The 25766-nt window shown below is 43.2% G+C and overlaps 4 protein-coding genes across 6 annotated transcripts in view; 3 read left to right on the plus strand and 1 right to left on the minus strand.

Annotated features, from left to right (window-relative positions):
- Window positions 1-7250, plus strand: part of LOC142582460 (uncharacterized) — a 30578-nt gene extending 23328 nt beyond the window's left edge. For all 3 annotated transcript variants that reach the window (XM_075692212.1, XM_075692213.1, XM_075692214.1), the window contains 2 exons: window positions 1021-1199; window positions 3088-7250. In XM_075692212.1, coding sequence (XP_075548327.1) covers window positions 1021-1199; window positions 3088-4887 — 1979 coding nt within the window. In that variant the 3' untranslated portion in view covers window positions 4888-7250. The remainder of the gene's footprint in view (window positions 1-1020; window positions 1200-3087) is intronic.
- Window positions 7040-13356, minus strand: LOC142582462 (dnaJ homolog subfamily C member 10). The gene is made up of 8 exons (XM_075692217.1): window positions 13103-13356; window positions 12814-13008; window positions 12588-12726; window positions 12450-12512; window positions 12260-12355; window positions 12050-12175; window positions 11283-11319; window positions 7040-7219 (listed from the first exon to the last, which is right to left on the minus strand). Exons 1-8 carry the CDS (start codon window positions 13263-13265, stop codon window positions 7106-7108), a joined length of 933 nt encoding a protein of 310 aa, XP_075548332.1. The 5' UTR covers window positions 13266-13356; the 3' UTR covers window positions 7040-7105.
- A 91-nt stretch (window positions 13357-13447) lies between these two features.
- Window positions 13448-18720, plus strand: Hus1-like (Hus1-like checkpoint clamp component). Its single transcript, XM_075692218.1, has 7 exons — window positions 13448-13664; window positions 13798-13925; window positions 14013-14189; window positions 14302-14409; window positions 14904-14978; window positions 16681-16780; window positions 18608-18720. The coding sequence occupies exons 1-7, from the start codon at window positions 13613-13615 to the stop codon at window positions 18640-18642; spliced, it is 675 nt and encodes a 224-aa protein (XP_075548333.1). The 5' UTR covers window positions 13448-13612; the 3' UTR covers window positions 18643-18720.
- Window positions 18721-19000: 280 nt separating this feature from the next.
- LOC142582461 (DC-STAMP domain-containing protein 2-like) overlaps window positions 19001-25766 on the plus strand; it is a 71370-nt gene continuing 64604 nt past the window's right edge. The window contains exons 1-2 of the mRNA XM_075692216.1: window positions 19001-19108; window positions 24043-24114. Coding sequence (XP_075548331.1) covers window positions 24082-24114 — 33 coding nt within the window. The 5' untranslated portion in view covers window positions 19001-19108; window positions 24043-24081. The remainder of the gene's footprint in view (window positions 19109-24042; window positions 24115-25766) is intronic.

Genomic DNA, 25766 nt, shown 5'->3' on the forward strand with positions numbered 1-25766 from the left:
GAATACTCATGTGCTTAGATTTAGGTGCACATTAAAGAACCCAAGGTGGTCAAAAGTAATCTGTTGACCTCCTCTACTGCGCGCCTCATAATCATATCCAGAAGAAGTGGGCTTAACTGAGGGGCCCGATTTTTATTAATCATAAGAAGCCAACAAACAAAGAAACCAAGGACAATGTAGGGGAAATTTCTTGTACTTATTAATTTAATCAAAGATGTGATAACTTAATGGAAATGAAAGAGGATGAAAAAGCAACTTGCCACAGGTGGGGAACGATCCCACATCTTTTCATAGCGCATGCGATGCTCTTGACAATTGAGCTACCGCGGCGCTGTTTTCCCATCCGCTTTCTGATTAATCAAAATCGGGTCCCTTGGTTAACCACCTTTCTTCTCGTTTATTGTATAACGAGGGTCTTAAATCCAGCGGCATTGATGCCTTCAAATAGCATGCGTGCGTTTATTGACCAGTTGCCTTCTCCCAAAAAGATCACATACCCACGACGCCTGTGGCACAAAGGATGTTCCATATCTGCCACCAAGGTTTGTGAGTGGTGGTGTTGGCTAACACTCCCAGGGTTAGTTCTAGTAGTAAAACACAAATGCTCCAGAAAGTGGCTGGGAAAACGGTGCCGCGATAGCTCAATTGGTAAGAGCATCACACGCGTAATGCGGAGACGTGGGATCGTTCCCCACGTGCAGCAAGTTGTTTTTTCATCCACTTTAATTTCCATTAAATTATCATTTTTTATATTAGATTAATAAGTACAAGTAATTTCCCCATATGTTTTCCTTGGTGTCTTTGTTTGTTGGCTTCTTGTGATATTATCTTCTCATAGTTTTGACACTTAGAACCCCAGAATTTAAATAAATCTCAGCTCCTACCAAAATAATCTTACTTGTTAAATTATGTTTTATTAGGCGCTCTTACCATTTTGGTTCCTAAGTATTCACTTTCCTTAGAGAAACAAGTTTCTGTGCATGAAAGCTTCAGGCTTGTTCCCCTACCATCTCTGTGCAGGGGAGCACCAGTTTGTGTTCAATGACACGCCCAGCTGTGAGGTGGTGCACGGCAGCCTCTATGGCTGTCTGCGTGCACTTTTTGGCCTCTCAGTGGTTGGCATCCTAGTGTGCATCTTCTCCTCCATGCTTGTCTACCAGCTGCTCAGCCACGAGCGCAAGAAGGTCTACCTCGAACAGGTTCTCAAACCCCTTCCCGTTTTATGCATGTGCTATCTGCATGAACTGAAACATGGAACAGGGTAATTAAAACATGTCTTATATGATCATGACTGACTCGGAAGGTGCTGCAATATGTCACTGTATCCGGGGCTGTATTTCTGATTGATCACATTTAGGAATGTCACTTCTAGTTTACTTTGGTTGGCTAATTTGGCGAGGTTGATGTAGCAAGAGCAATGGCTCATCTCCTGTCAGTATATGTTTTCATATTGCATAGTTCTCAAGTACACTGACAGGATGACCAATGTGCCCTTGAGGCATTTGACCTGCATGAATCGCTCAAGAGTGGAAGTACAGTTAAACCACAATATAACAAAGTCTGTAAAATAGGCAGTTTGCATCAGTATATTGAAATTTGCTTATATTGAAATTCAACCTTTTATGCAAATGAGTACTTTTGCTAATAGAATCATGTTACTCGGAAGGGGCAGCAAAATTTTAAATTATTAAGAAATTGGGCAAAAAAGTATTTTCAATTACAAATATTTCTTTTTTTTTATTTCGTTCAGTTTGAGAATCAGCAACCAAAGATACAGTTTTATGCTGTGTCGACAGTATCTTCGCGGAATGAAGCAAAGCCATCCACGCTTTTGTGCCTATATCTCCTACGTAACCGATAGTGCTGCTCACACTGGAACACACTATCATGAAAAGCACCCACAGCAGTGAATGCTTCATCTGCCTCTCACTTCAACGAGTCTCCATAACTCGAGGTTATGCAATCTACTGCATTAAACACGTGAGAAAACAGTGCACATGATGTCACTCCATCTTGACAAGTCCACTCTTTGCACCTGTACCTCACAATGTCTGATTACAGTATTTACCTGATTCTAGTACTCACCGAAGTTTTTCTTTCAAGGAAATTGGGCTGAAAATTCCCTCAGAGGTGGAATCGAATACAATAGCAAAATTGCCATCGTGACGTTCATGTGCTTTACTGTGTAACACAAGATTATTGTGGCGAAGCTGACTTTAGGAATCGGCCACCACTGAGCAACGTGCTTGACCCTTTGCTATTTCTCTTGCTAAAAATATCGGGTGCGCATTTGATTTCTGCCTTGTTTAGGAGCTTCAATGTTATTTCTACATTAGTTTTCTACTTTAGACTCATAGAAACTGGGGGCGCAATTGATTTAGGGGCATGTAAGATTAGGGCAAATTCTGCAAAATGAATCAGCAGTGTGTTTTGGCATGTTTTCTGCATATTGTTTGAATCGATATGCCAGATAATTCAAATTTGTCAGGTGCGTCAGGGTCAAATTAATGGAAGTTGACTGTATTTAAAGTTTTGCATTCTTGAACTTAGCTAATTAGTTAACTAATCGCGCTACAAAAAATTAGCTGAGTAACTCGGGATCACTACAAACAATATCCCATAAGTCTCAATAGCTTAAAGTGCACCGCATTTTTTTAAACCTTGGTTCAAGTAATCTGAAACACCCAGTATGTTGTACAATGGTGGCTCTTAACCACAGTGCCACAAGGTTTGCTTTCCCTGAGCATTTATGTGCTAACTGCAGAGCCCACCAATGGCATGCATGGGAATTTAAGCCTATTTTTCAGTGACTACGAAATGCATTACTTTCCTGTACAGCGTCCTTCATTATTTTCACATCTTCTAAAGAATTGAATAGTTTAAAGATTAAAGGTGCCTTGCGAACCAAGTAAAAAAAATACCTGCATTGTTTGTAAACTCTTCGTTGCTTCAATAATGTGGACTTGCTAGCATTATTGCTGGGGATGTAATTGTTACTCTATTGTATTTAATGCTGCCTTCCTGCATGGCATATGACTCGATTTAGTGTCTTGGCAGCATTAACCCCTGCTGTGCCCTCTTGCGCAGCTGGAGCTTCGTCGAAGGCTGCTGTACCGCCGTCATCCCAACCACGGCCTCTGTGCCTGCTATGGCGATATGTGCCACCCGTGGCCCTTGTGGGACATGCTTGACTACCGGCTGCTGGCACCGCAGCAGCAGGGTTCGCACGATCGCCCCAGCCCTGAAGAGCTTATCAGTGTCGCTGGCCCCTCGCGGAGTCGCACAGCTGCTCTCCGCCGCCGCCGGCCGCCACTATGGTGGCTGCCATGGACGCGTCGTGGCACTCGCTCCTCTTCGTCGCAGCCTGGTTGCAACGCGGTTGAGCGGCTGCTTGTTAGAGATGGCTGGCGCTGCAGCTCACCTGCTGAGCTCGTGGGCCCTCCCGGCAGTTCGCCGAGCCCGTGGCGGAACGGCTGTACCCATGGTAGTGGTTCACGTGCAGCTGAAGCCCGGGGAGTGTCATCACGCAGTGCTGCGGCAGCAGTGCGTGCTGCACACCGGCGTACACGGTCCAACGATGGAGTGTTCCACCATCTCCAGATGAACCCCCGGTATGGTCCTCAGTCATTCCCCGACCCACCGTGCAGCTATACGGAGATCCCTGCATACCTGTGGGGTCCGCCACCGCCCTACTCACAGCCACCATCTCTGGAAGACGTGGCATGTCTCGGCGGGGAAAACTCTCCACCGGAAGCAAGCCACTGCAGTGTAGCAGAAGGTGCACTCCAGGGCGAAGGCTGCTCCTCCAAGAGAAGCACTCCATCAGCCGAGAGGCATGTCGTGGTCACCATTGGCGGTGACTTCCCAGAGGTGCACTGCCGGGCGACAACAACGGCACGCGACGGGAAGCACAGAACAACGGGGAGCAGCTCGTTCATTGTTGAGGTGCCTTGCTTTCTTCACAAGGGGGGTCTGGTGTTCCACACTTTGCCCGCTCGTAGTCGGCGCAAGCGGCAACCCAGCCCATTCAAGTCCTTGTCAAACATTCCACTGTGCATATCAAGGAGGCTAAGTCTTTTACGGCATGAAAACATTCGCAACGGTGGAAGCCTTGCATTCCTCCGTGGCAGGAAGGCATCAGCCTTAGAGTGGCCGGAAGAGAACACCATAATCTCTGAACTGGGCCACACGATTCGCGTCATCTGTGAGAAGCCTCCAAAGCAGACATCCATTGAGGAGAGCAGCAACAATGCCACGGAAACAGCCACACCAACTGTTGTGACGCTGCCGTTGGAGACAAGCCAGCTTGCACCCACAACAGAGCCTTCCTGGGTACCTGTGGCCAGTGTTAAAGTGTTGGCCCCAGTGCATGCACACTCCATGCCCAACCTCAGCATAACAGCGTCGTCGGGTTCCTTGCGTGTTTTGCACCACAATGAGGAGGAGGAAGAGGACGAGGAAACATGGACATCACGAGACTTTGCCGACACTGGCAGTGATGGTAGCCAGCTCTCAGATGCCACGTCAGCCCCCTCCATTCCTGACGAAGAGGAATATGTCTATGAGGGGGAGTCTAGTCAGGCCAGCGCAGTGCCTCCGCCATTGCCACCAAAGTGTCTCACGTGGGGGGAGAGGCGGCAGAGGTATGTGGTGTTGTCCAAACGTCAAGGCTTGCCGCCTCTGCCCATGGCCAGGGACCCAGTGACATTCCTACTCGAGACTGGTAGCTGTTGTGCGTGCCCTTCACAGCCACAGGCACGTGCTGTGGTTCTGCCACCAGAGACAACGTCTGGCTCAACTGCTTGGGGCACAGAGGCTCAGTGGCTGAACAGGCGTTTTTGCAGTGACGACGTGGAAAATGAATCGCTGAATGGCTCACGATGCTGACGTCCAGCCTCTGCACACCTGTACAGTACACCCTAGCCGGCTCGCACCTGCTTGTTTTAAAGATGGAGGGGCGCTCCTCCTGTGACTAGAAGTGCATCAAAAAACATTGTGCAAGGTACAGTAGTGCAGCTGGCAATGGTGGCATGTGTTCCGGATTGTTGACCCTCCACCAACCCTCTTTTTACAGCGTAGGAGCTGAAAGCGTTTCCACCATGTTGAGCATGCCAGCACAGTTGCCTCCGTCTCTTCCTTGAGTCTCTGTGTGGATCTTCCATATCACATATGCTTTTAAGAGAATCGTAGTACTCCCAACATGGCGCTTGTTGCTGATTGCTGCAGGGGCACTGTTTGCAAACTTCCTTGATATTGAAGCATTTTAACTTTTAACCAAACGTCAGCTTCAATGACATACTTCTGTATAGTACTTCAAAAGCTTTTAATTACAGTGCTGTCACACTGATGTGCTGCTGCCAGGTTGTTGTTTTGCAGTTTTAATGAACAACGCCTCACTTTGTTACACTTAAGTATTGTGGTGCTTTTTTGCATTTATTTACTGTTCATAATGTGTAGCATCCAGCGTACGCTGTACTTGATGTTAATTGTGCTGATCTGATGGTGCTTTTAGGAAATGTGTTGCACTGCTCACTTTTACCTTTAATTTCATAAATTAAAGAGACACTTAAGAGAAACACAAAACTCTGTTTATTCTGAAAAGGTTTCCTTTATAAAAAATCAATTTTTGTTAATTTCGCGGTAATAAGTTGTAGTAGAAGAGATAATTGAAGGGGTCCTGAACCACCCCTCGGGCTTGGTCAAATAACATAGTCCGTGGGTAGCATACGCTGCTGTGAACATCTCAGCCAAGTTTTGCTGTCGTACATGGTGCGTGGAGCCTGTAAGCGGATTGCGAAGCCGCCTTTCTCTCAACGTTCTAATTTTAACAGAAGGCTCTGTCCTCATTCTCTTCTGTATGTTTTATTTAGTCATCGTACGCTTTAGACGATTATAGACGAATATAGTAGCCCTTAGACGGCTACTATATTCGCTGATAGCTGACATAAAGCTGCGGTTGGCTAACATGCCATAGATACTGTGGCCGCCGCGGGGTGTTGCCACAAGTCTACTGGCTAAGCGTACTGTGGCTCGCTGCAGCTAAACTTAAGCTGCGTTTGGCTTATGTTTAGCACATCGCAGGCTTTGGTACCAAAGGCAGAGCGTTGTGGGCACGGCTCACTGCGCCGTAGCCTTCATGTTGCAAGGCATTGAAGAAGGAATGGGAGCACAGTGGAAGCCGTACTTGATTGCCAATAATTGCGCTTGTGCTGAATGCATTGCAGTACTTTTTGCGGCAAAATATTACTGAAATAGCCTATATTCACTTCAAATGCATTTCTCCACTTCGATAAAAAATGCTTCAGGGTCCCTTTAATGTCAAAGTTAGATATTTTAGATTTTGCACTGAGTCCGTGGCACTAGTACATCATTGTGATGGATTTCAAACTATTTTCTCTTATTTGGAGCAATGTGGCTCTGCAAAAAGCCACGAAACTTGCTATGTTCACTCTTTCGGTCTTTAAGGATACAGTGTGGACCATTTTAACGGATAAAATGTTGACTAGGCCTGAGCAGATTCAGTCAAAATCTGTGATGTCAAGGCGGCATTGCCATCATCTTTTATTTGTGTTTCGTAGCTTACTTAGCCTCTTCTCCTCGTAAGTTTTTTTTTTGTATTTTAGTACGGTAATTGACGAATACAGCTCAAATATCCTTTTCTCTTTAGTGTCCTTTCAAGTATGTTGAGACTTCAACATGTACTTTCTAAGGTTACAAGTTACCCGTCGTGGTAGCTTAGTGGCTATGACGTTGTGCTGTTGAGCTTGAGGGTTCGAACCCGGGCACATTTCAATGGGGGGGGGGAAAAATGCAAGAATGCACATGTACTTAGGTTTAGGCGCAGGTGAATGAACCCCAGGAGGCCAAAGTTAATCTGGAGCCCCCACTACGGCATGTGTCACACCATGGTTTGGCACGTGAAGCTGCAGAATTAAAAAAAAAAAAAAAAGAAAGGATGTTGAGGTTACAAGTTTGCTTCGTCTTTTGACAACACCCGGGCAACTTGCAATAGAGGTTGTGCTATAAACCAAAGATGAAATTTGGACGACCATGTGAAAGTTTTTTATTCTGACAGCTGCCAGTAAGAGACAGGCAGGTCCACAGATCAATCCTTCTTTACTTGTTTCTGTGTGTTTTTTCGAAGTGAAAGAGCCTTGTACAAGGTGTATGTGACAGAGAAAAATGCCACAAACCCCAGCATCACAGTTCTTCTGTGTTCCTATAAAAGAATAAAGCATGGTGTCAACAGAGCTTGCTTGTGTACAAAGCACCAAGGGAAACAAGCTTGCAGGAGTACACAAGTTTTTAACAGTGAGTATGTTTGGTTTGTTATTTACGGAAATTTGGACTAGTTGGGGGGGGGGGGGGCATTTCATGAATTATGGTGCCACAGAAAAACACCGAATGGCGCTTGTGTTCACCATGCTTTCTTTTCCCGTTTAGTGTTTTTCTGCAGCGCCATCACCTAAGAACATACTCTTGGTTCTTTGTTGACAGTGTGGTTTTGTCTCGATTTCAGAGGAACTTTTAGACACCTTTTGTCCAGTAGGTCATGTAAAATGACTGATCAGGTATGTAATTATTTTGGGCCTAATATCCAATTTTCTCTTGCATTATTGATTGTGTGCTTTAACCCTGTAATGCCCAAGCACATTTCCACATCAAGGAAAATTGGAACAAATTGTTGACATTCATTTCTGCTCGTGGAGAGTACAGGTGTAGAAAAAAATGTTTCTTTCCAGCTACAACTTTATTACTAATTAGTAATCAGCTTGTTCAACTATCTTCTGCAGAAGCTTCACTGCAAGGTATCAAAAATGCAACTAAGGTCTTTTCCTTTATTTTCCTGTGCTTCAATCAGCATTTTGAGGCATTAAACTCTGCGTAGCATACATGATACATTGGGCATTACTGGAGTTAAATTTGGTCTGCATATAGGAACAGTTGTTTTAATCCTGGAATTAGTCCAAATATCCTAACTGACAGTGCTACTTTGCGATTTAGCAACAGCTCTCGCATACGAGTAGGTGTGAAAACACTTTACAATGACTTTACTTGCAGCTGAAAAAGGTTTTAATCGTGGTATGTGCAACTATCCGTCACCTTTTTTTTTTTTCAACAGTGGACTCTCGGAAGAAAAAGAAAGGCTATACTCATGATGCTATAGTAACAGAAAGTGCAGAATTTACGAGGACGCAATGTCAACGATACTGCTTGTGGTTAATTGATGTTGTGTCATCGTAAGTTCCACGCTACCCGTTACCATAGGGTCATACCAATTAGCCTGATCGAATTGCCTGTTAGGCTGTACCTGTGAATTTGGTTTGTTTCATTAGCTTGCCATGACTAGACCTTTTAATAATTTGACTAATGTTCACTAGTCCACTAGAATGAAACTGCCTTGACAAGTCTGTCCTTTTTTTGCCAAAGCATGCCGAACCCTATGGCGTTAGCCATTTCAAAATGAGCTGGTAAAGTACAAGACTGCAAAGATCATGCAAATGATGGCCACTAGTACCTAACAGCTTTGTAACCTCTCCTTTCACAGCTTGCATTTGCTTTTTACAAATGTGGAGACTGCTCTACAATTCAGTGATGGAGATGTGTGATGTCCTTCTGACATAGTATAAAAATAAAATGAAAAGGCAATGCTGTGATACCAAGGCTTTTATCCTCATGAACACTCTTGTACTAGAATTATGTGCATTGCCTTCAACCCTTTTCAAATTTAGCTTGAAAGTGATTGCGTAAAATATTCATCCCAGATATAAGGTCGGGTGCACGTGTAACTGTGGTAGTGGTTAAAGCACATTCTTATCACCAGCTTTCGTGAGAAGCAACACTAATATGGTCTACACCGTTGTGTTGTCACAGACGATGAAAAGCACCTGTGAAGTGCATTTAGAACATCACAATTTCACACGAAAATCCAAAATGTCGCACCAACATGCCAATTTAAGCAAAGAATATTTTTTTACGGCAAGAGACTGGAGGAAACTTACTTTCTCCACCTAATTGTAGATGCTGCCTTCAGCATCAAAAAAGGGCACATAAAATTTTAAAAATGTGTTTTAGAAGTTAATAAGTTGAAAACCAATTATGATCCGAAACTGTTACCAGGGCTTTAGAGGTTATAGGTTTATTTCATCTGCATAAGGCTATAAATGCATCCTAGAATTTTTTTTAAGAAGTGAAGTGAACACCAGCAAAAGCCACACCATGGTTATTATGATACACTGCCAGAGCAGTCGCTGCTTGTTCAGTCCTTTGAAATTTATACCTTATGTCTTACATGGGTGCACATTTGTGTAGAGGAAGTTGTAGATTCTGTACAAGTGACATTAATTCCTTGGTAACAGGGACACGGTTAAGCTGAACCTTGGCCATGGTCTGTCGCAGTAATGCTTCGTTGCAAAGTAAACCCAACTGCATTTATGCTACATGTGGTTGCTGTGATGAATACTGTAGTTGGGGTGACTATGCATATATAGAAACTACTGTAGGTCCAACATATTCATTTGAAGTTACCTGTGTCTATATAACTAGGTATTATGTCTCTTATTGTGTTAGCACGACTTCCAAGCTTTTTGGTAAAATCTTGCCCATCCCAGCAGCAGTGGCCCATAACCCTGTAAGGCAGAGGCTTCAAGCACTCGGGGAAAGTGAGGCGAACAGTGCATACATTCTTTTGAATCACACATACAACACACATAACAGCATACGTTTCAATAAAGAACCAGCACAAAAACATCCTGACCAAATAATATATGATAAGCCGCTCCCGCGTATGCTTTCTGGTAAAGATTACTGTTGTGACGGCAGCTTGCGACGTGGGAAGTGACGTCCTTAGCCATTCGTATATAAAATAACCAGCCTAGCAAGTGATTTGTGTTGCAGCACCACTATAGGTGGCAGTATGCTGTCAGAATTACCATTACTCCAGTTACAATAAATCATTTCATAACCCCCTCAGCAGTTGCAGTGGTGGTTTTCAACAGCTTCACTGGACATCCACTTTTGCAAGGCTGGGATGGCGAGTTAATTTTTATTGGTAATCATTAACATTTACTTTTATAATGCTGCACAATCTAGAGGCCGGTGTCGAGGTATGCAAGGTTTCTGCTGGTGACTACATATATAGATTTGTTGCCTGCAATGAACATTAACATGGTATTTTTGCTGGGCTAGTTGCACATTGACTGGTTCGGCTACCATAATGTTACACATGGACGAAAGAATGAAGACAAGAACTCTGCCGACTACCAAATTAATTATTGAATGGATGCAGAAACTTATCTAGTGGTGAAAAAAAACAAAAGAACAGAAAAAAATTTCTTACAATGTATCTAAATGATGTTTCTACCAAGGTTTGTGCAACGTGTAACATGATGCTGGTTGAGCCAGTCAACTGGAATGAACTTTTGCAAATGTGGACAGTACAGCATTTAAGTAGAGAACAATGCTTTAGTTCAGTTCAGCAGTGCACTTATTGTGTGAAAAGTAGTGTTACAACACAAGGCTGGTACTTGGTGTGGTTAACTTGAATTTGGAAGGATGCTGGAGGTGCAAACTTGCTTAATAGTACTAATCTAATCTGAATGCTTTAAGCTCATTTGAACAATTGCTGACTTGCAATATGTCATCCACGGTGTCATTGGTGAACCAGCACTCCAGCACTCTTAATGCAGCCGGAGGGGCAGGGGCTTCTACGCTTTCCTTCCTCTATGGAAGCAGGTTACACATAACAGTGAATATGACACACTGACATCATCCCAGTCGCCATATTGGAGAACCATCATTGTGAGAAGCTGCGTCTGTGATGTCACGTGCAAGCTATCTATAGGCAACTTCCTAGGTTCCACTCTCGATGTTGCTGCTGCTTGTATCCATTTTAGCAGCCATTCAAGAAAGTGCCGAACTGAAGTTTTGTCTCGTATATAAGTTAAGTAGAACCTTGCTAACATGTTCTTCACTCCCATGTTTTACATGATACGTCACTGAAGGTTGTCCCTGATATGTCACGGTGCATTTGCGATATTTGCTTCATGAGAAATGTTGGATAGGTTCTACGACATGTACAAAAAAAAGTTGTTGCTTGTTGAAAGCAATTCTATGGTGACATGTCTAATGAAGTGGTCTACGTTGCCCTAGGGAGAAGTACAGTGCCTTCGGCGATTCAGACGGCAGATTTTCAATTTTTTTTTCTGCTTGATAAATATTCACAAACCAGACAATATTCATGACACTGTTGCAAAGTTGTGCATAAACCAGCAGCAACTCACCTTAAGGAAGTCTGCAATTTTTTCAACTAACTTGTCGCTGCAAAGGAAGAAGACAGGTTCTTGTAGTTGATCATAGCATCAGAAGAATGCAAGTTGATATGAGCACAAAGGAGGAGTTTATAAAAACTTCTGGAGCGGTAGTCTCCACATCTTCCTGCAAGGACAAGTGAAGCCACGTGCAAGCACAATTTAGTGTGAAAAAGCAGGCCATGCCTGCAGGAATTAAGATCTAGCTTTTTTTATTTTCTGAATTTTTTCTATAATAAATTAAGATTCCCTCATTGGCTGCCAGAACACAGATGTTGGTGAAATGTGGTTATAACGGTCAACAAAATAAAATTTGTCTCAATGTTCACTGCTCACCAGAAAACATATGAAACTTATACACATGTCAAGGAAGGTTCACAAGACCCATTTGCTGGCTGCAGTTGGGTGTATAGTACACACTTCCTCCAGCCAGGTAGGGCTGTGCCCTTCGTTGATCACTTTCTGGGATGCTTTCACTTTTGTATGATGTAGCATACGGTGCAACATTTCATTGGAGTGATGTCCAATCCAGCAAACATTCTGCTTGCTGGCTTAGGCAATCTGTGTCCAGTGAAAGTCTCCACCGAAAGTCATCAATCCGGAACAGGGAACATCATGCTCACGATATGGGCCATGGCTGCCATTGCTGCTCATATGAAAATATCTGTGGCTTCACTTTTCCAAGGTGACATCCACTCTAGAAGGTTTTTCTGTAACTTCCTTGAGTGAAACTGTCTTACAATGGTGTCTGAAGCACTGGCACTGGATGGGCCTTCATGTTTTTGTACAAGCCATCCACAAAGTTTTTCAATGGTTTGATCTCCAGCTTCTTGACATTGTACTTGTACATTTTACCTAACCGGAAGCTGCAAAAGAAAAATTAAAACATGAGTGTGTGCCAAATAAAACTGACCATGAGTTTCAAATGGTTCCTTAGCCACTGCACTAACAAAAGGATGGTGGGGCATTCCTTGATTGAAAACCTTTCCACCAGGCCTGGAGAACGATCAATGTCGACTTTGGCAACAGTTGTGGTTCCTTTAACCCTAAAATTAGAGAGGAAAGTGATTGATTATGAGAACAAGATTGAGTGCAATTATCGTTTTATATAGTTGCTCTAAGCGACAGGCGTTAACTTACTGCGACGATAGCCCCTCCAGCACGCCAGTTGCCAAATCTTTTTTCACGCATTTGTCTGTGTGGCTGTTACGTCGAAACAAATGTTAGCTAGTGTTATACAAAGAAGTGCTGGCTAGTAACTGTAGGAGAACGACTCACAAGACCACAAGCCAGTTGCCCGTAGTGGCTCCTGTCGCAGCCTGTGTAAGATGCTCAAAGGAATTGTCATCCAGGGCCTTTACTGAAGGCTCCAAGCTCTGGCCGATCCATTCCAGTATGCTGTCGGGGTCGTGGCGACCTGAGAAGATTGAGAATGTGCTAGTAGGACCAACCACTGCAGCTATATTGGAAAGATTAACAAGAACAGTTTTTACGCAGAACAAACCTTCGAAAAGAGCAGGAACCGATTGTCGAAAGAAGACAAGCGTCGGGCGAGACGTGACGCCGTAACGTTCTTCAATCTGCGGTTTGCTAACCACTTTCACAACACCAACTCCATAGTCTTCGCTTAGCTCCTGCTGTTTTGCATTCAATATCTGTTCTAGTTCGACGCAATTCGTGCAGGTGCAGCACTCTTGCGCTGAAAATAAGTTGGAGAACCACTACTTACAATGTCTGCAAGCACTCCACTGCAATATCCATAATTTGATTAATAAAAACATGAAAGTACGCACTGAATATTACGACCACGCGATCATGTTTCGCAACAGTAATGAGGAACTTCTCAAGATCAGGGTCAGAGGAAACAGCGGACACGTATTTTGCTGCTAAGAACACAGTTAATGTCACAAGAATTTTGTGAAACATGGTGAATGCCTTAGATACACGTGAGAACATAAAAGTGCTTTGCTTGTTTGCCGATCCGGGCGTCGGGCCATGCGTTTTCTTCCAACGCGACACAAGGCAGCAGGTGGTTTGGTCTCGTTTGTGTTTTCATAACGAGAAGAGTAGAGATCGAGTCAGTGTGTTTATGAAGTAAAAAATATAGAGAAAGTGCGCTTAGTGTTAGCTTGAAATTTAGCAACGTGCGCCTTTTTTTTGTTATTTTGAATTCGATAAATGTGGACGGACACACCTCCGCAAGAAATGCAGACGACAGCGCAGAGACGGCACTAGCCGCGCTCCGTCCAAGCTTAGCCAATCCACAGAAAGTGCATGTCGCAGGTGTCCGCGTCTTTTGAAGTATGAAGTTTCGTGGACGAATAGTAGACATCGTGTGCATTCAGCAGCTTTCTAGTAAGTTGCGATGCCATATTTGCGAACAAGCTATTTGTTGAATATTATAATAATTCGCAACAATGTACCTTTGTTGGTGAGACGTCAGTGTTATACGAGTATTGAGCATCGTGCACCTTGCTCTACATTACAGAAATCGTGCACACAGTTTCTAAACTAGCTAAGGATGTCACCTTGCGCATCACTACGGATTGCGTCTACTTCATTCTAAATGAAGACGCTGTAAGTGGCGGCGGGTGGCTTTGGGCTGACATACCGCAGGTGAATTCCGTGGTGTTTTGAATTCCTTTCAACAATATGCAGTTAAGACACTTGCAAAACATCGCTTTCTCTGCTATTTATTTCCAGGAAACCCTGTTTGAAGAGTACAACATGCAAGGTGTCTCAGAGGAATTTAACGAGATATATCTCGATGTTGTCGCTGACCACATTGTGAAAGCACTGAAGTCAGCAGCAGCTGCGAAGTCGCTAAAGGTTAAGCTGACTAAAAGGCAAACTCCTTGCTTAAGTTTCGAAATAGAATTGGTAAGAGTGCTGACTTTTGATGACAATTTCTGCTGTTAATTTTTTTGGTTGAGATTGTAGTCTCAAGAAGATGCTTGTAACTCCCGTTTTACGTACGTCCTGACACTCGCAGCCATCACTAGTCTCAACATCTCGAACTGTTGTTCACGATGTGCCAGTGTCCGTGATACCAAGAAGGCTATGGAATAACTTTGCTCAACCAGACGTAGAAGAAGGCGATGTGAGTTTTGCTTTTCCATGCCTGCTTACAAATCATGGTAAAGTGATAATTCAGCATCTACAGCTACTACTGCGTCTACCAGAAGTGTTTACTAACCAAGTTATCTGTTTATTTTGCAATAGTGCAAGCTGATTTTGCCTACTGTTTGTGCGTGTGATTTAATTTTGCTGAAGACTGCTTTACACATAAGGACAATAATGATGAACATGCAGGGGAACAAGTGGCCAACAGTGGTCGTACATTAGGAATGTGGCTGGAGCCAACATTTATTTATTTAAAAGAACCTTACAGGCCCTATGACAGTATGACTTGTCTTCCCCAGGCCACACTTATTCAATTATGAAATGAAATGTCCTGTTTCAGAGCAGGTTCAAGTTGAAAGCCAGGCATTGCAAGCCTTTGCTGCATTAGAGTTACTCAGTCATTTTAAAAGAAACAGATGCTGCTGTGTTAATGTATTTACACTAGTGCATAATGATTATCATTTTTTGCAGATAGTTACCCACATGCCATCATTAAAGGTGATGAAAAACGTTGTGGACAAAATGAAGAACCTGAGTTCATATGCGGTAAGAATGCTGAAATATGCTTAATATTTAGATTTTTAAGCCTCTGATGTTAAAGTAGAGTTGCCACTTGGCTGGTTTTTCACAGGCACAGCCGGTTTTTCCCTCATGGTGCTGGCTTGACCACAACACCGGCGTGCCATTTGTCAGTTTTACATTTCTCCCTAAATCTGCATGTAACTTTTATTGTAAGTGCTTGTCAGGCATTTGTACAATGCAAATAACTGGATTGTCACAAGGGGATTCATTTCTTTGAACTGTTTGATGTCGCAAAACTGTCATGCTATCCTAAGTGGCAAGACTGACAAGTCCATCTGATCTCTTTCTTTTTTCTTCTGAGTGTTCTTCTATGTGGCCAAGTGCAACTTCTGCTTCCCTCTGATAAGGCTTCTCAGTAGACACCCTCTATTGGTGCCTATCACGTCAACTGGCACGATCAGTTTGCATCACATGAGTGAAATGGATGTACATTGTTCTTTCTCCTGACCTCATGCAATCTTGGGCTATGGAAATGATGCTCAGCTGCTTTTCCATGTTTTTTTTTAAATTTTAGATGTGTACCAAATTTTATTTAATGTCTATCAATAAATTTAATTTGTGCAAGGTTTCCACTCGGTGTATTGGCACTTTATTATATAGTAAAGTAAAAATAAAAGTACAATAAAAATACAGAGTGAAAACATATGTTTTCACTTTGTATTTTTGCGTACAGTACATATCACACCCCTGTGTTGCGGTGCTGTTGTTCTTGGCAATAGTGGCAACCCTATACAGAAGGTGTATGTCCATCTTATGGTATATTCTAAATCTGTTTAAATTTGGAAGCTGTATTCTACAGCGAAGCTGTTAAGGGCTACCTTCCCGACTATTGTGGCTGCGTGTAGAAAAGACATTCTGAAGATAGTGCAATGCCAGGTCGACCCACGGCAGAGTTGACGCCGGCGTTAAGCACTCCCCATACGTGGGCCGATCCCGAAGATAGTGCAACACTGGGCCGACCTGTGGCGGAGGTGAAGCAGGCGTTAAGCACTCCCCATACGGGCGCTGATCCCGAATATAGTGCAATGCAGGGTGACCCGCGGTGGAGGTGCAGATCGCCATTAAGGGGCTCACATACACAGCTTCACTGGTCACCCTTCTTACAGAGTGGAAGGGCACTGAGTGTTTTTTGTTGGTTGCTTTTTGTGATGGTGTGCTATAAAAAGTGCATTTGTGTGTTTGCTTAGTGTTTATTTCGATACTGAGCTGGTAGTGGTGGCAGTGTCCTGATGGCTAGTATCATAGCCTTCTGCATTAACGCAGAAAGCTATGCTGTGAATGCTAACTCTGTTGTGAACTCGCATAAGTACTTTAGCTTTAATATAACTTTTGCTCTTATTAAAAATAATTCATGTACAGAAATGCTTATTGTATATATATATATATCCTTGTCTTTCAGTATCATTTGTTTATACTAAACATGTTTGTCATGCTTGAAGGGCTAGTGAGTGTACAGTTGGCCATTATCAGCTATTTAAAAACTTGTGGATGTAGTCAAAAAAGAAAGGCTGAACTGAAATTTTCTTGCAAAGATCCCCCATTGTGACCCTTTCTCTTCCCCTTTCCTTACATAGAGTAGCAGGCCAGATGCTCAATTTTCCAGCTCACCTCTCTACATTTTCCAATCATTAAACTACTTCTTCTTCTTGTTTTTTCTTCATATCAGACCATAACAATCTCCAGCGATCATGGAATGACTGTATCTGTTCAAACAGACATGGTCACTGTGACTACACATTTCAAAGGACTGCAGTTCCCTCTTTCTCGTAAGTCTGATTTGGATATCGCACAGATTTTGCTCTTGAAGCTCTTATCTGTTCTGATGTTTATGCACAATTTGCAAAATGTGATGGGAAGCTGTAGTGGCATATCCATCAGGCTCAATTCAGGCAAAATACATTGCCGATTGCACAAGGTCTGGTGGTTATAAATAGCATATTTATGACTAACTTCGTCAATTTAAATTTTGTTTGAAAATGAGGATATGTTAAGATATGCTTTCAACAGTTTTTCTGGCGAATGATATTAATGATGGCATGGTGGAGGAATGGGGTACCTTGAAGCCTTGCCTAGCATAAGTGCTCTGGATTTTGTGTGACAGCACAAGATTTTGAACAGTCCCTTCCCACACTGCAGAACAGGTTGTCTATCTATGCTTCAGCCTTTGTGAATGAAGCTCACTTATGTTAACGCATTTTCTTCAGTCTTGGCTCATTATGTACTCAACTCTACTTGGACTAAATTGATCTATTTGTGTGCAGTTATTCTTTAGGGCCACTAAACTGATCTACATGTTCCAAATTTCCCACCCACATTTACACTCAAACACCAATGCTGCCAGCTCTGCTCAGCTTGCCTCATCGCACCATTAGCTCACATTTCATTTGCTTCTGTCTCTGCTATTACTAATCCTTTTCAGCATCTTTGCAGTAGAATGCTCTCTGATGACGCTTTACAACATCTGATGTTAAGCTAAAATTTTTGTAGGGCCTAGTGAGGTACCTTAAAGCATGTTCATGTAAGCTTTACTGATAAAAGTATCCTTGTTTAGAACACCAGCACATTCTCGGTCATGGCATTACCATCTTAAGTATTTGCCTGAAATTTTGATGTTGGAGATGCGTAATAAGAAAAAATAAAGAACAGCTAACCTGCCAGCATTCTTCGCTTGAACTGTTCTGTCATTGAAACATTTACTGGCAATGTTATGAGGTGCCGGGTGGTTGTTTACGTGTGGTGTGACTTAGTGTACTTATTTTGCGTTCTTGTACACACCTGTGCTAACTGCAGCCTCCAGTGAAGTCGCATGAAATTTGAGCGACCGCCCCTACTAAGGCAAAATACCTTACTCATTAGTAGCTGCAGCTGAACATTGAAAAAAGAAAGGCATTGATAGCCATCTCATTATGTGGTGCCACTTCATGTTGTGTTGTTGTGACATTTTTAACTGTTAAAGAATGAAAAAATATACAATGTTATTTTCTTGTAATCGTTTTTATATCTGTTGAATGCTTTTCTGGTATCATTGGTTGTATAGCTGTGTGCAAGCATGAATTGAGCATTGCTCACATTACCTTTGCTGGAAGAATGTTGCAAGATTCTATGTTAATTACGGCTTGCACATTTTCTCGAGTGTGAACAATGCAAAGTTACTTCAAAGGCGGAGTTGTCAGCATGATGAAGTTAACATTCCATTAGCCCTTCTTAGCATACTGAATGACAACTTTGGTTGCAACCCGCTGTGGTTGCTTAGTGGCTATGGTATTGGGCTGCTAAGCACGAGGTCATGGGATTGAATCCTGGCCACGGTGGCTGTATTTCAATGGGGGTGAAATGCGAAAACACCTGTGTACTTAGGTTTAGGTGCACATTAAAGAACTCCAGGGGGGGTGGGGTATTCTGTAAGAGTCCACGTAGTAGACTCCTACAGAATACGTCCCCAGATGGTCCAAATTACTCGAGCCCCTCAGTACAGTATGCCTCATAATCAGATAGTGGTTTTGGCATGTAAAACTCTATAATTGAATTTTTGTTTATCTTTGGTTGTAGGCACACAGTTCCTTTGTCTTTTTTTTTCTTATGTTGATGAACAGGCTTATGTATTGCAATGAAGAACCAGGTGATGTGACTCAGAAGATTAGGAGAAAATGCTTTATTAAAGACGGTGGGCTGTCCTTGAAATTCAACTCGCTGTTGCCTTGAGCCTAAGTTAGGTGAGAACTCCAACTCGCCCAGTTCTCGCGACTCGCACAATGAGAAGCAGGTGAAGCTACTGACAGGAGAGATACATATATGCTCTAAACAATGCAGAATTGGTCTACTTCAGCTTGTACGCAGGCTAGTTTGCTTATTCATGGAGCCTGTGACTTGTATTTTACTGTATGATTACAATAAACATTTATACTCACTGGTCCCTTTAACCTGCTAAAGTCTTTACAGCTGCACTGACATCAAAGTGGCATCATTAGTTGATCTCTGCCTTACAGGTGATGGCACCATTTCTCATGATGGTGTTTACGAAGCTCGCATTGATTTGCGAAAATTGGTGCCAGTGCTTTTGGCACAGCAGCTGAATCCAAGACAGGTTACATGCAGTAAGTTCAGCTGTTTCTTATGTGTCAAGTCAACTTCTATAACGGCATACACATAGAAAAAAAAAAGCTAACTAGTGATGTATTGTGAAGGCGATGTCCACCATAGAAGATGTAAGGGGACACTATGATGGAAGGGACAGTGTTGTCTGGAATTAAGCACCAATTGGGCAAAGAAAGATGTGAGCTTGATTCAATCTGCCTTTTTCATTTTCCTGTGCTGCCCTCTGCCTCACGCTGCTAGAAACGTTTTGGAAGGGTGCCGGGGCTCTCGCCGATTGATTTGTGTGCATGCGCCCACATTGAGTGTGCGTCAGTTGTGCATTTCGTGAATTGTGAATCATTATTAATGGCTTCTCCTGGACAGAATGTTGTTCCTTGAAGCCATGAAGCACTCGGTGACTACTGGGTGAGGAGGCCTGAGTGCGCTGTTGTGCAAACAGTGCGGCCGATAAAGGCACGCTGAGTTCCCTTTGTTGACACGGCTGCCTTGGAGTTTGTTGTCACTGATTTCTGCACTTGGAGCTCGCTTTTTATATTCTTTTTAAAGATTATTTAGATATTTCTCAAATTCAAAAAGTCTTCGAGCGCAGCCTTCCGTGCTGGATTTATCAAAGCGGTGCACTTGTTTACATCTACATACACAGATCGTTCATAGTGCCAAATATTGTGGCAAAGGTGCATCGCTGATATGAAATAATGCCAAAACAAAGCAAAACATACATATATGTGCATATGTGTTGCTCCACCCTGAGACGAGTCAACATGAGTGGCCGAACCACTTAAACAACGGCAACTGTGATCCAGATAACATATTACGGGCTGTTAATTTATTTCTGATTCTCGCTTTTCTTTGACTCCATCATACTTACAGCTTGCGCCTGCTATAAAACGTTATTAAAGGAAACTGTGCTTGCATAAATTAAGTGCTCTGTTGTTCTTTCGCGAAGTTGCGGATACCATCACTGATACCGTTGGTATAACTGAGCGAGATGGTTGTTTATGCTGCTGTATACCGAATGCACCGTCTCTTGTTTCCTGTTTGACGCAGAGGTAAACAGAACATCTCTGAATTGAGAAATGTGTTAGCATAACAACACGTACAGACCCACCGAATGCGACGAGCATCGTACCGTACGGTACGGTGACGTACAGATGTTGGCACAGCACTGTGTCGTCGCTTATTGTGTACGCGCCATGCAAAGTGAGGTGTAGTTCATTTCAAATTGCTAAGGACAGAACTGAAATATAAAAGTAATTTCCTTAGTTCTAACTGCTTTTATTTCACTTGAAGTCCACCGATAATGGGTGCATGATTTTAACCTTCGCTGAACAGCATCAACATTGGCTCAAACTTTATGTGCACGGCTAGAGAGAGTTGAAGCTGGTGCATTTAAACTTTGTAGGCATGTTCTGACTTACGTTGGGCACAATTAATTATATATACAAGCGAAGGCACTGTCGCTATCGCATTCCCAGTTCAATGGCCGATCGCGCAGAGTTTGGTTGAACGCTGGTCGGCACACTGATTTTGTCGGTGCCATCGACAAGAAAGCCTGTCGCAGTGTGAGAATTTGTACTCACCAGTTGCGTCGGTGTCGGCCTGGTATGATAAAATGCCTTCAGTGAAGCACTGCACTGAATAGTCGGTCAATTGTTGACGTGAGCGTCTTGTTGGCCTCGTATCGACCCAGTGTTACCGTGCCTTAATACGTGAAGTCAGGCACGCACTGCCACAGCCAGCAAGTGAGGACCGGCGCTGCAAAAAGACTTCATCAGCAACATAACATTATTAAGTGTCGCCCAAGTGTAATGCATGGGCTTTTCATTAAATATGCTAGCCATCAATGAAAGCCGGCAACTACTTGGCTCACGGTGCAGTTCGAACCACTTGGATGAAGCCTTGGCCACTTTCTGTTTTAAAGTTGAGTTGCAGTCTTACGCTGCGGACGTTTTCGGCACCACAACGACGTCAAGCTGCCAGTGGAGTTTCAACGTGGTACATGGCACGAGTGTGTGCAGCGGCGCGCGACCGAGCGCTCATTTTTTTTTTTTCAAGGGACTTCTCGGCGCGCTGCACGCGACCCTTCCAAAACGTTCTGCGACTAATCTGCCAGGGCAGGGTGCATGTGCCGTCGCGCCATGAAAAAGGCAGATTAAGGCATGCTATCAAGCTGGTGCAAGAAGCTTCTGTCTGGCTACAGGACCAAATGGCATATTCAGTTGAGCCATGACTGGAGCTTATATTAAGTTGTTAAGTTAAGATATTAAGTTGATGATTATATGAAGTTGTTGAGTTGTGAATTAAGTGTTGATTCTGGCTCAAACCAAACCTGAACCCACATTAGTATACTTGGTTCATATGAGTGGCTCAATTTGTTGGCCGAGTTAGTACATGTTATTATTTAGTGGAATGCCACGAAACGGGAAGGAAAACAGAAAAAAAAAAAAAGATGAGGAACAGAGACAACACCCATTCCTGTTACTTTGTTTCTTCCTTGTGGTGTTTTCTGGTTTCCTTCCCGTTTGGTGGTATTTCACCAAGTAATGGTATTTTTAGAATGTGCCTGAATGTGAACTTAACCTGAACTGAAGATAATAATAGCTACTGGCTAACAATGAAGCAGTTCATGCATATAGAGTGGCATGGGAGTCAAGAAATACATTGGGATAACAGCAGTTTCCTTCAAGGTTATTAGGCTAAACAATGGTTTCCTTCAACAGTCAACATCCCCTGGTGCTTTTTCGCTCCTTAAGACAGTTTATATTGTCATGCTGTAGTGATGGTAAAAATAAAACTGCCAAAAGTGCCAGTAAAAAATTTAACTACTTATTGGGGAAACTTGTGCTCAGCGCAAACAAGCAACACTCAAAGCATAACGATAGCGGCGAGCACAGTCGTCAGTTGTTGAAATCTGATTTCCGGATGAATTGCGTCAGATATTTATGCGGGAGTCGTACATTCCAGCATGATCAATGGTGCTCGTGTGTGTTCCAGAATGTACACACTTGTTAGCATCGCTTACACGATCTGATTAGACAAAATTCTTTCACTATAGAATCGGCGACAACATTTTGGAAATTTTGGATACATGTAGGCATGTTTTGCTCCGAGCGGGAACTTCGTAAACTAGTTAGACTGTGAAAAATGGTCACCGCAAGAAGTATAAACAATCTGTGTCAATATTTTTGGTACAGGTGCTGTATACAGGGACTGTATTCCCATACAATCACTTCTGGAATATCACTGTCATATCACTTGAGATATGTTATCAGCTTGCTTTTGTGGCATGAGTCTTAGGTGGGCAGTGCTTGTAGGTGATGGTAGGCAGCTTTAGCTTATTATTTATGATCCACTTTGCTCAGACACATGTATCCTAACAGGTGTACTATGACTCTCAGCAGAAACCAGACAGTGCTTGTACACAATGCTCATGCCAGCAGCAGAAACCAGAATACTGCCCTCACTTTGCTAGTAATGCTGTGATGGGACCTATTTGGTGGGACATAATGGCTAGATGTTCTACTTTGCAGTGTAAAAAAGGACAGATAATAAAGTTCAATCTGTGTGTTGGGCATCACTTTCCTCAAATTTGTTTCTGTCTTCTGAATTCTGTACATAAGCCACATGTGAGTTCGTGCATCTCTTTGTCTGTGCATACTTGCCAACATCCCTGAATTTTTAGTAAAGCTTTACAAAATATAAATTCTGCTGATGAAAATGATTTAAAGCTCCTGAAAGATGGGCATGGTGCGATATTACAACAATATGCATGCAAAAAAATTGTGATGGTACGTGTGCCACCCTCTTGTGGCTGCATGCACCAGGTGAACATAAATCGTAGAGCACTTGATCTGAGCAAGTTTACTTGAAAATGATCCTAAAGCAGGTGAAATAGGCCACAGCAAAGTCGCTGGTAATGTCACTGTGATTAGAAAACATTGCACTGCTTGTCAGTATCTCCTGCTGCAAGTCTGATGCTGCTTGTGTGCTGCATCCAAAGATGTGTGCCACCTCCCCCTCCCACATGCCATGATCACTGGTATTCACGAACATTCGCGCTCATAGGTTGGCAGGTATATCTGTGCCACCTTGTGGTTAACCTGTCCTCTGTTGTGCTACGAAGCAGTGCATCTAGCCATAGTCTCACTCCACTGCCAAGCTAAATACTGAGCAAATGTGGTAATGCATCCTGTTGGCTTTGTTTAAACATTGCAGCCAAGGTGATCATGCACTGTTGAAGTCCTTGCAATGCAGTTATCAAAAACTCAAGTCCAAAGCAGTTATTGCATTGCTTGAGCACACAGAATGTGAGCAGAGTGTACCATAAGTGACGCCAAGCTAGAGCAGTTTATTATTTGCGTGTATTCTACTACAAATCAGCCCTAGTGATGTGTTCGGCAGGATGCCCTGATTGAGGCCCTGTAAACTAGTTGGCTGTGATGGGAGCAGTATTACAAGTGGGAAAGAAAGTGAAAAATATGTGATGGAAGAGATGTCACTAGTACCACCAAAATGAATGCACCAACCTGCATAAGACGAAGTGTGAGTAGTGAAAGCTGCCCTTTCTGTTAACTACTATATTTGTACGTAAATAACATGGCCACAAATATTGCGAGGGGAGACTTTCAGCTTCTCTGAAAAGGAAAAAAAATATATATTACAGTTATACATGTCGCAAATCCTAGGTGCGTTTTGAGGCTGGAAAGTTATAAAAAAACCTTGTGTTACATTCATACATATACTGTTTACTTAAGTGGGTTGTAGCAGTAAATTATGAATAGTACTTACATAATGTTTCCCTTCAGATCATGCAATGTTAAGAAGATTGTGTACATAATATTAATAACTTTTTGTGCCACATCTGTATCTGTTCTTGTGGCGCATTTGCAGGCTCTTTAAGTGCCATTCCCATGTTGTTTTCTTCTGCTTTCAGAAATTGCACACAAGAAGTTGTGCCACATCACTTTCAACCATGACTACGGTTCCTTGCAGTACTTACTACCATGTGTGTATAGCTAGACAAAGCAAAGATTGTACTGTTTTTTTATCACATGCTACCTGCAGCTTTTTTTTTTCTAGTTATTTACACATCTCAACTTGCAACTGTTTATGCCAACTTTTGGTGTGCAGTAACACAAATGCCGACATTACAGTTGGATGGCCAATTGACACTGGCAAAGTTCTCCATAATGCGGTGATGCAGTTATACAGGTACTCTAAGCTCACTTATAGCATAACACAGTTATGCTTGCTTACAAGGCATATGAAGTAATTTCTGTATGTAGTTATAGCTAACATAGTGACTGGTTTAGAACGACAGAAAGCTGAGCTAGTTGGTAAGGATTCATTATACAAAAAAGGGGAGGCGTGCAGACAAGACACAAGAGAAAAAAAGTGGACAACACGAACGTCACGTTTGTGTTGTCCACTTCTGTTGTGTCCTGTCTGCACGCCTCACCTTTTTTGCACAGTGACTGGTGCAGGGTGTCTACCAACTGGGAAAACAGGGAATTCTCAGGGATTTTGAATAGTGTGGAGAAACTCGGGGAAAACTCAAGGAATTTGTGCTTCAATCAGGGAAACTTGGCTGTCATTTTATTGAAAGGGAACGAAAGCCTCCCTACTGCTGGCTCGAGTAAAAACGAGGAATCGTAATGAATTTTCTTTGATGCCGTGTCGTCGGCTGGAGGAGTTTCCGGCTTGAGATTTTCCGGACACCCGATTTTTGTGAAATGCCCGATAATGCGAACGATATCGCGGCACCACCAGGTGCCCCATAGAGTCAGTGTATAAGAACATCTGTAATTTGAGACGCAAGAACCCTTCGCTGTCCGATTTTCCGGTCTTTTTGCCGCGGTATTAATCAAAGCCAACACCGCCTTTTTCATTATCTCGACGCCTCGAACCAGCGCTCTCGCACGCAGATCCGCTGGCAGCCGTAGCCGTGCTTTTCACTGAAAGAATTCGCCGCTGTCAGTAATGGCGCCGACTCCGCCTCTGTAATCCTCGCGATTGGCTTCTAAGCTTAGAAAGCATGGCGCGTTGCATAATGCCGGTTCCCGATAGGCAGCTTCGCCTCGGCACAGCAATGTTCCGCGGTGAAGCGTACGTGGAGTAGTGCGGTGAAGCTTAACAAGCGTGGGAAGGGGCAATTGTCACGGGACAGAGTACGTATTCCATAATTATACACGCCTGCACCCGCCGTCTCCTGTCACAGTACGATCACCGGTAGGCCTAATAAGTATACTGGCAGGCCTTCAGAGCTTTTTCGGACGTGCGTGTGAGGATTTGAGCCTTTAAGGACAGTAAAAGACATGCATTCATTTTTTCGGACTGCCCGATTTGATTTTTCGGACGTTGTCGTGGCCCCCAGGGAGTACCAAAAATCGGACGTTGACTGTACAACTGACCAAAAAACGCTTCAAATGGTCCATGGGTCGAACGTGCGGCGGAACGAGGACAAGAACGGAAATAACGGTCGCACTGAAGAATGATCGGGAAAGGAACTGTGTGAGCTCTTCTTTGAAGGAGCTTGAGCTCAAAAAGCAAAGTGTTGGCTGACGCAGAGATGCAGGTGACGCTCATCCAATCCAAAATAAACTCTTGAAAGCAGTGAAACACAAAACGGAGGCATTGTGCGTGGGCTACGCGTATCTA

This window comes from Dermacentor variabilis, chromosome 5 (assembly GCF_050947875.1).
Source record: "Dermacentor variabilis isolate Ectoservices chromosome 5, ASM5094787v1, whole genome shotgun sequence".
Classification (NCBI taxonomy): Eukaryota; Metazoa; Arthropoda; class Arachnida; order Ixodida; family Ixodidae; genus Dermacentor; species Dermacentor variabilis.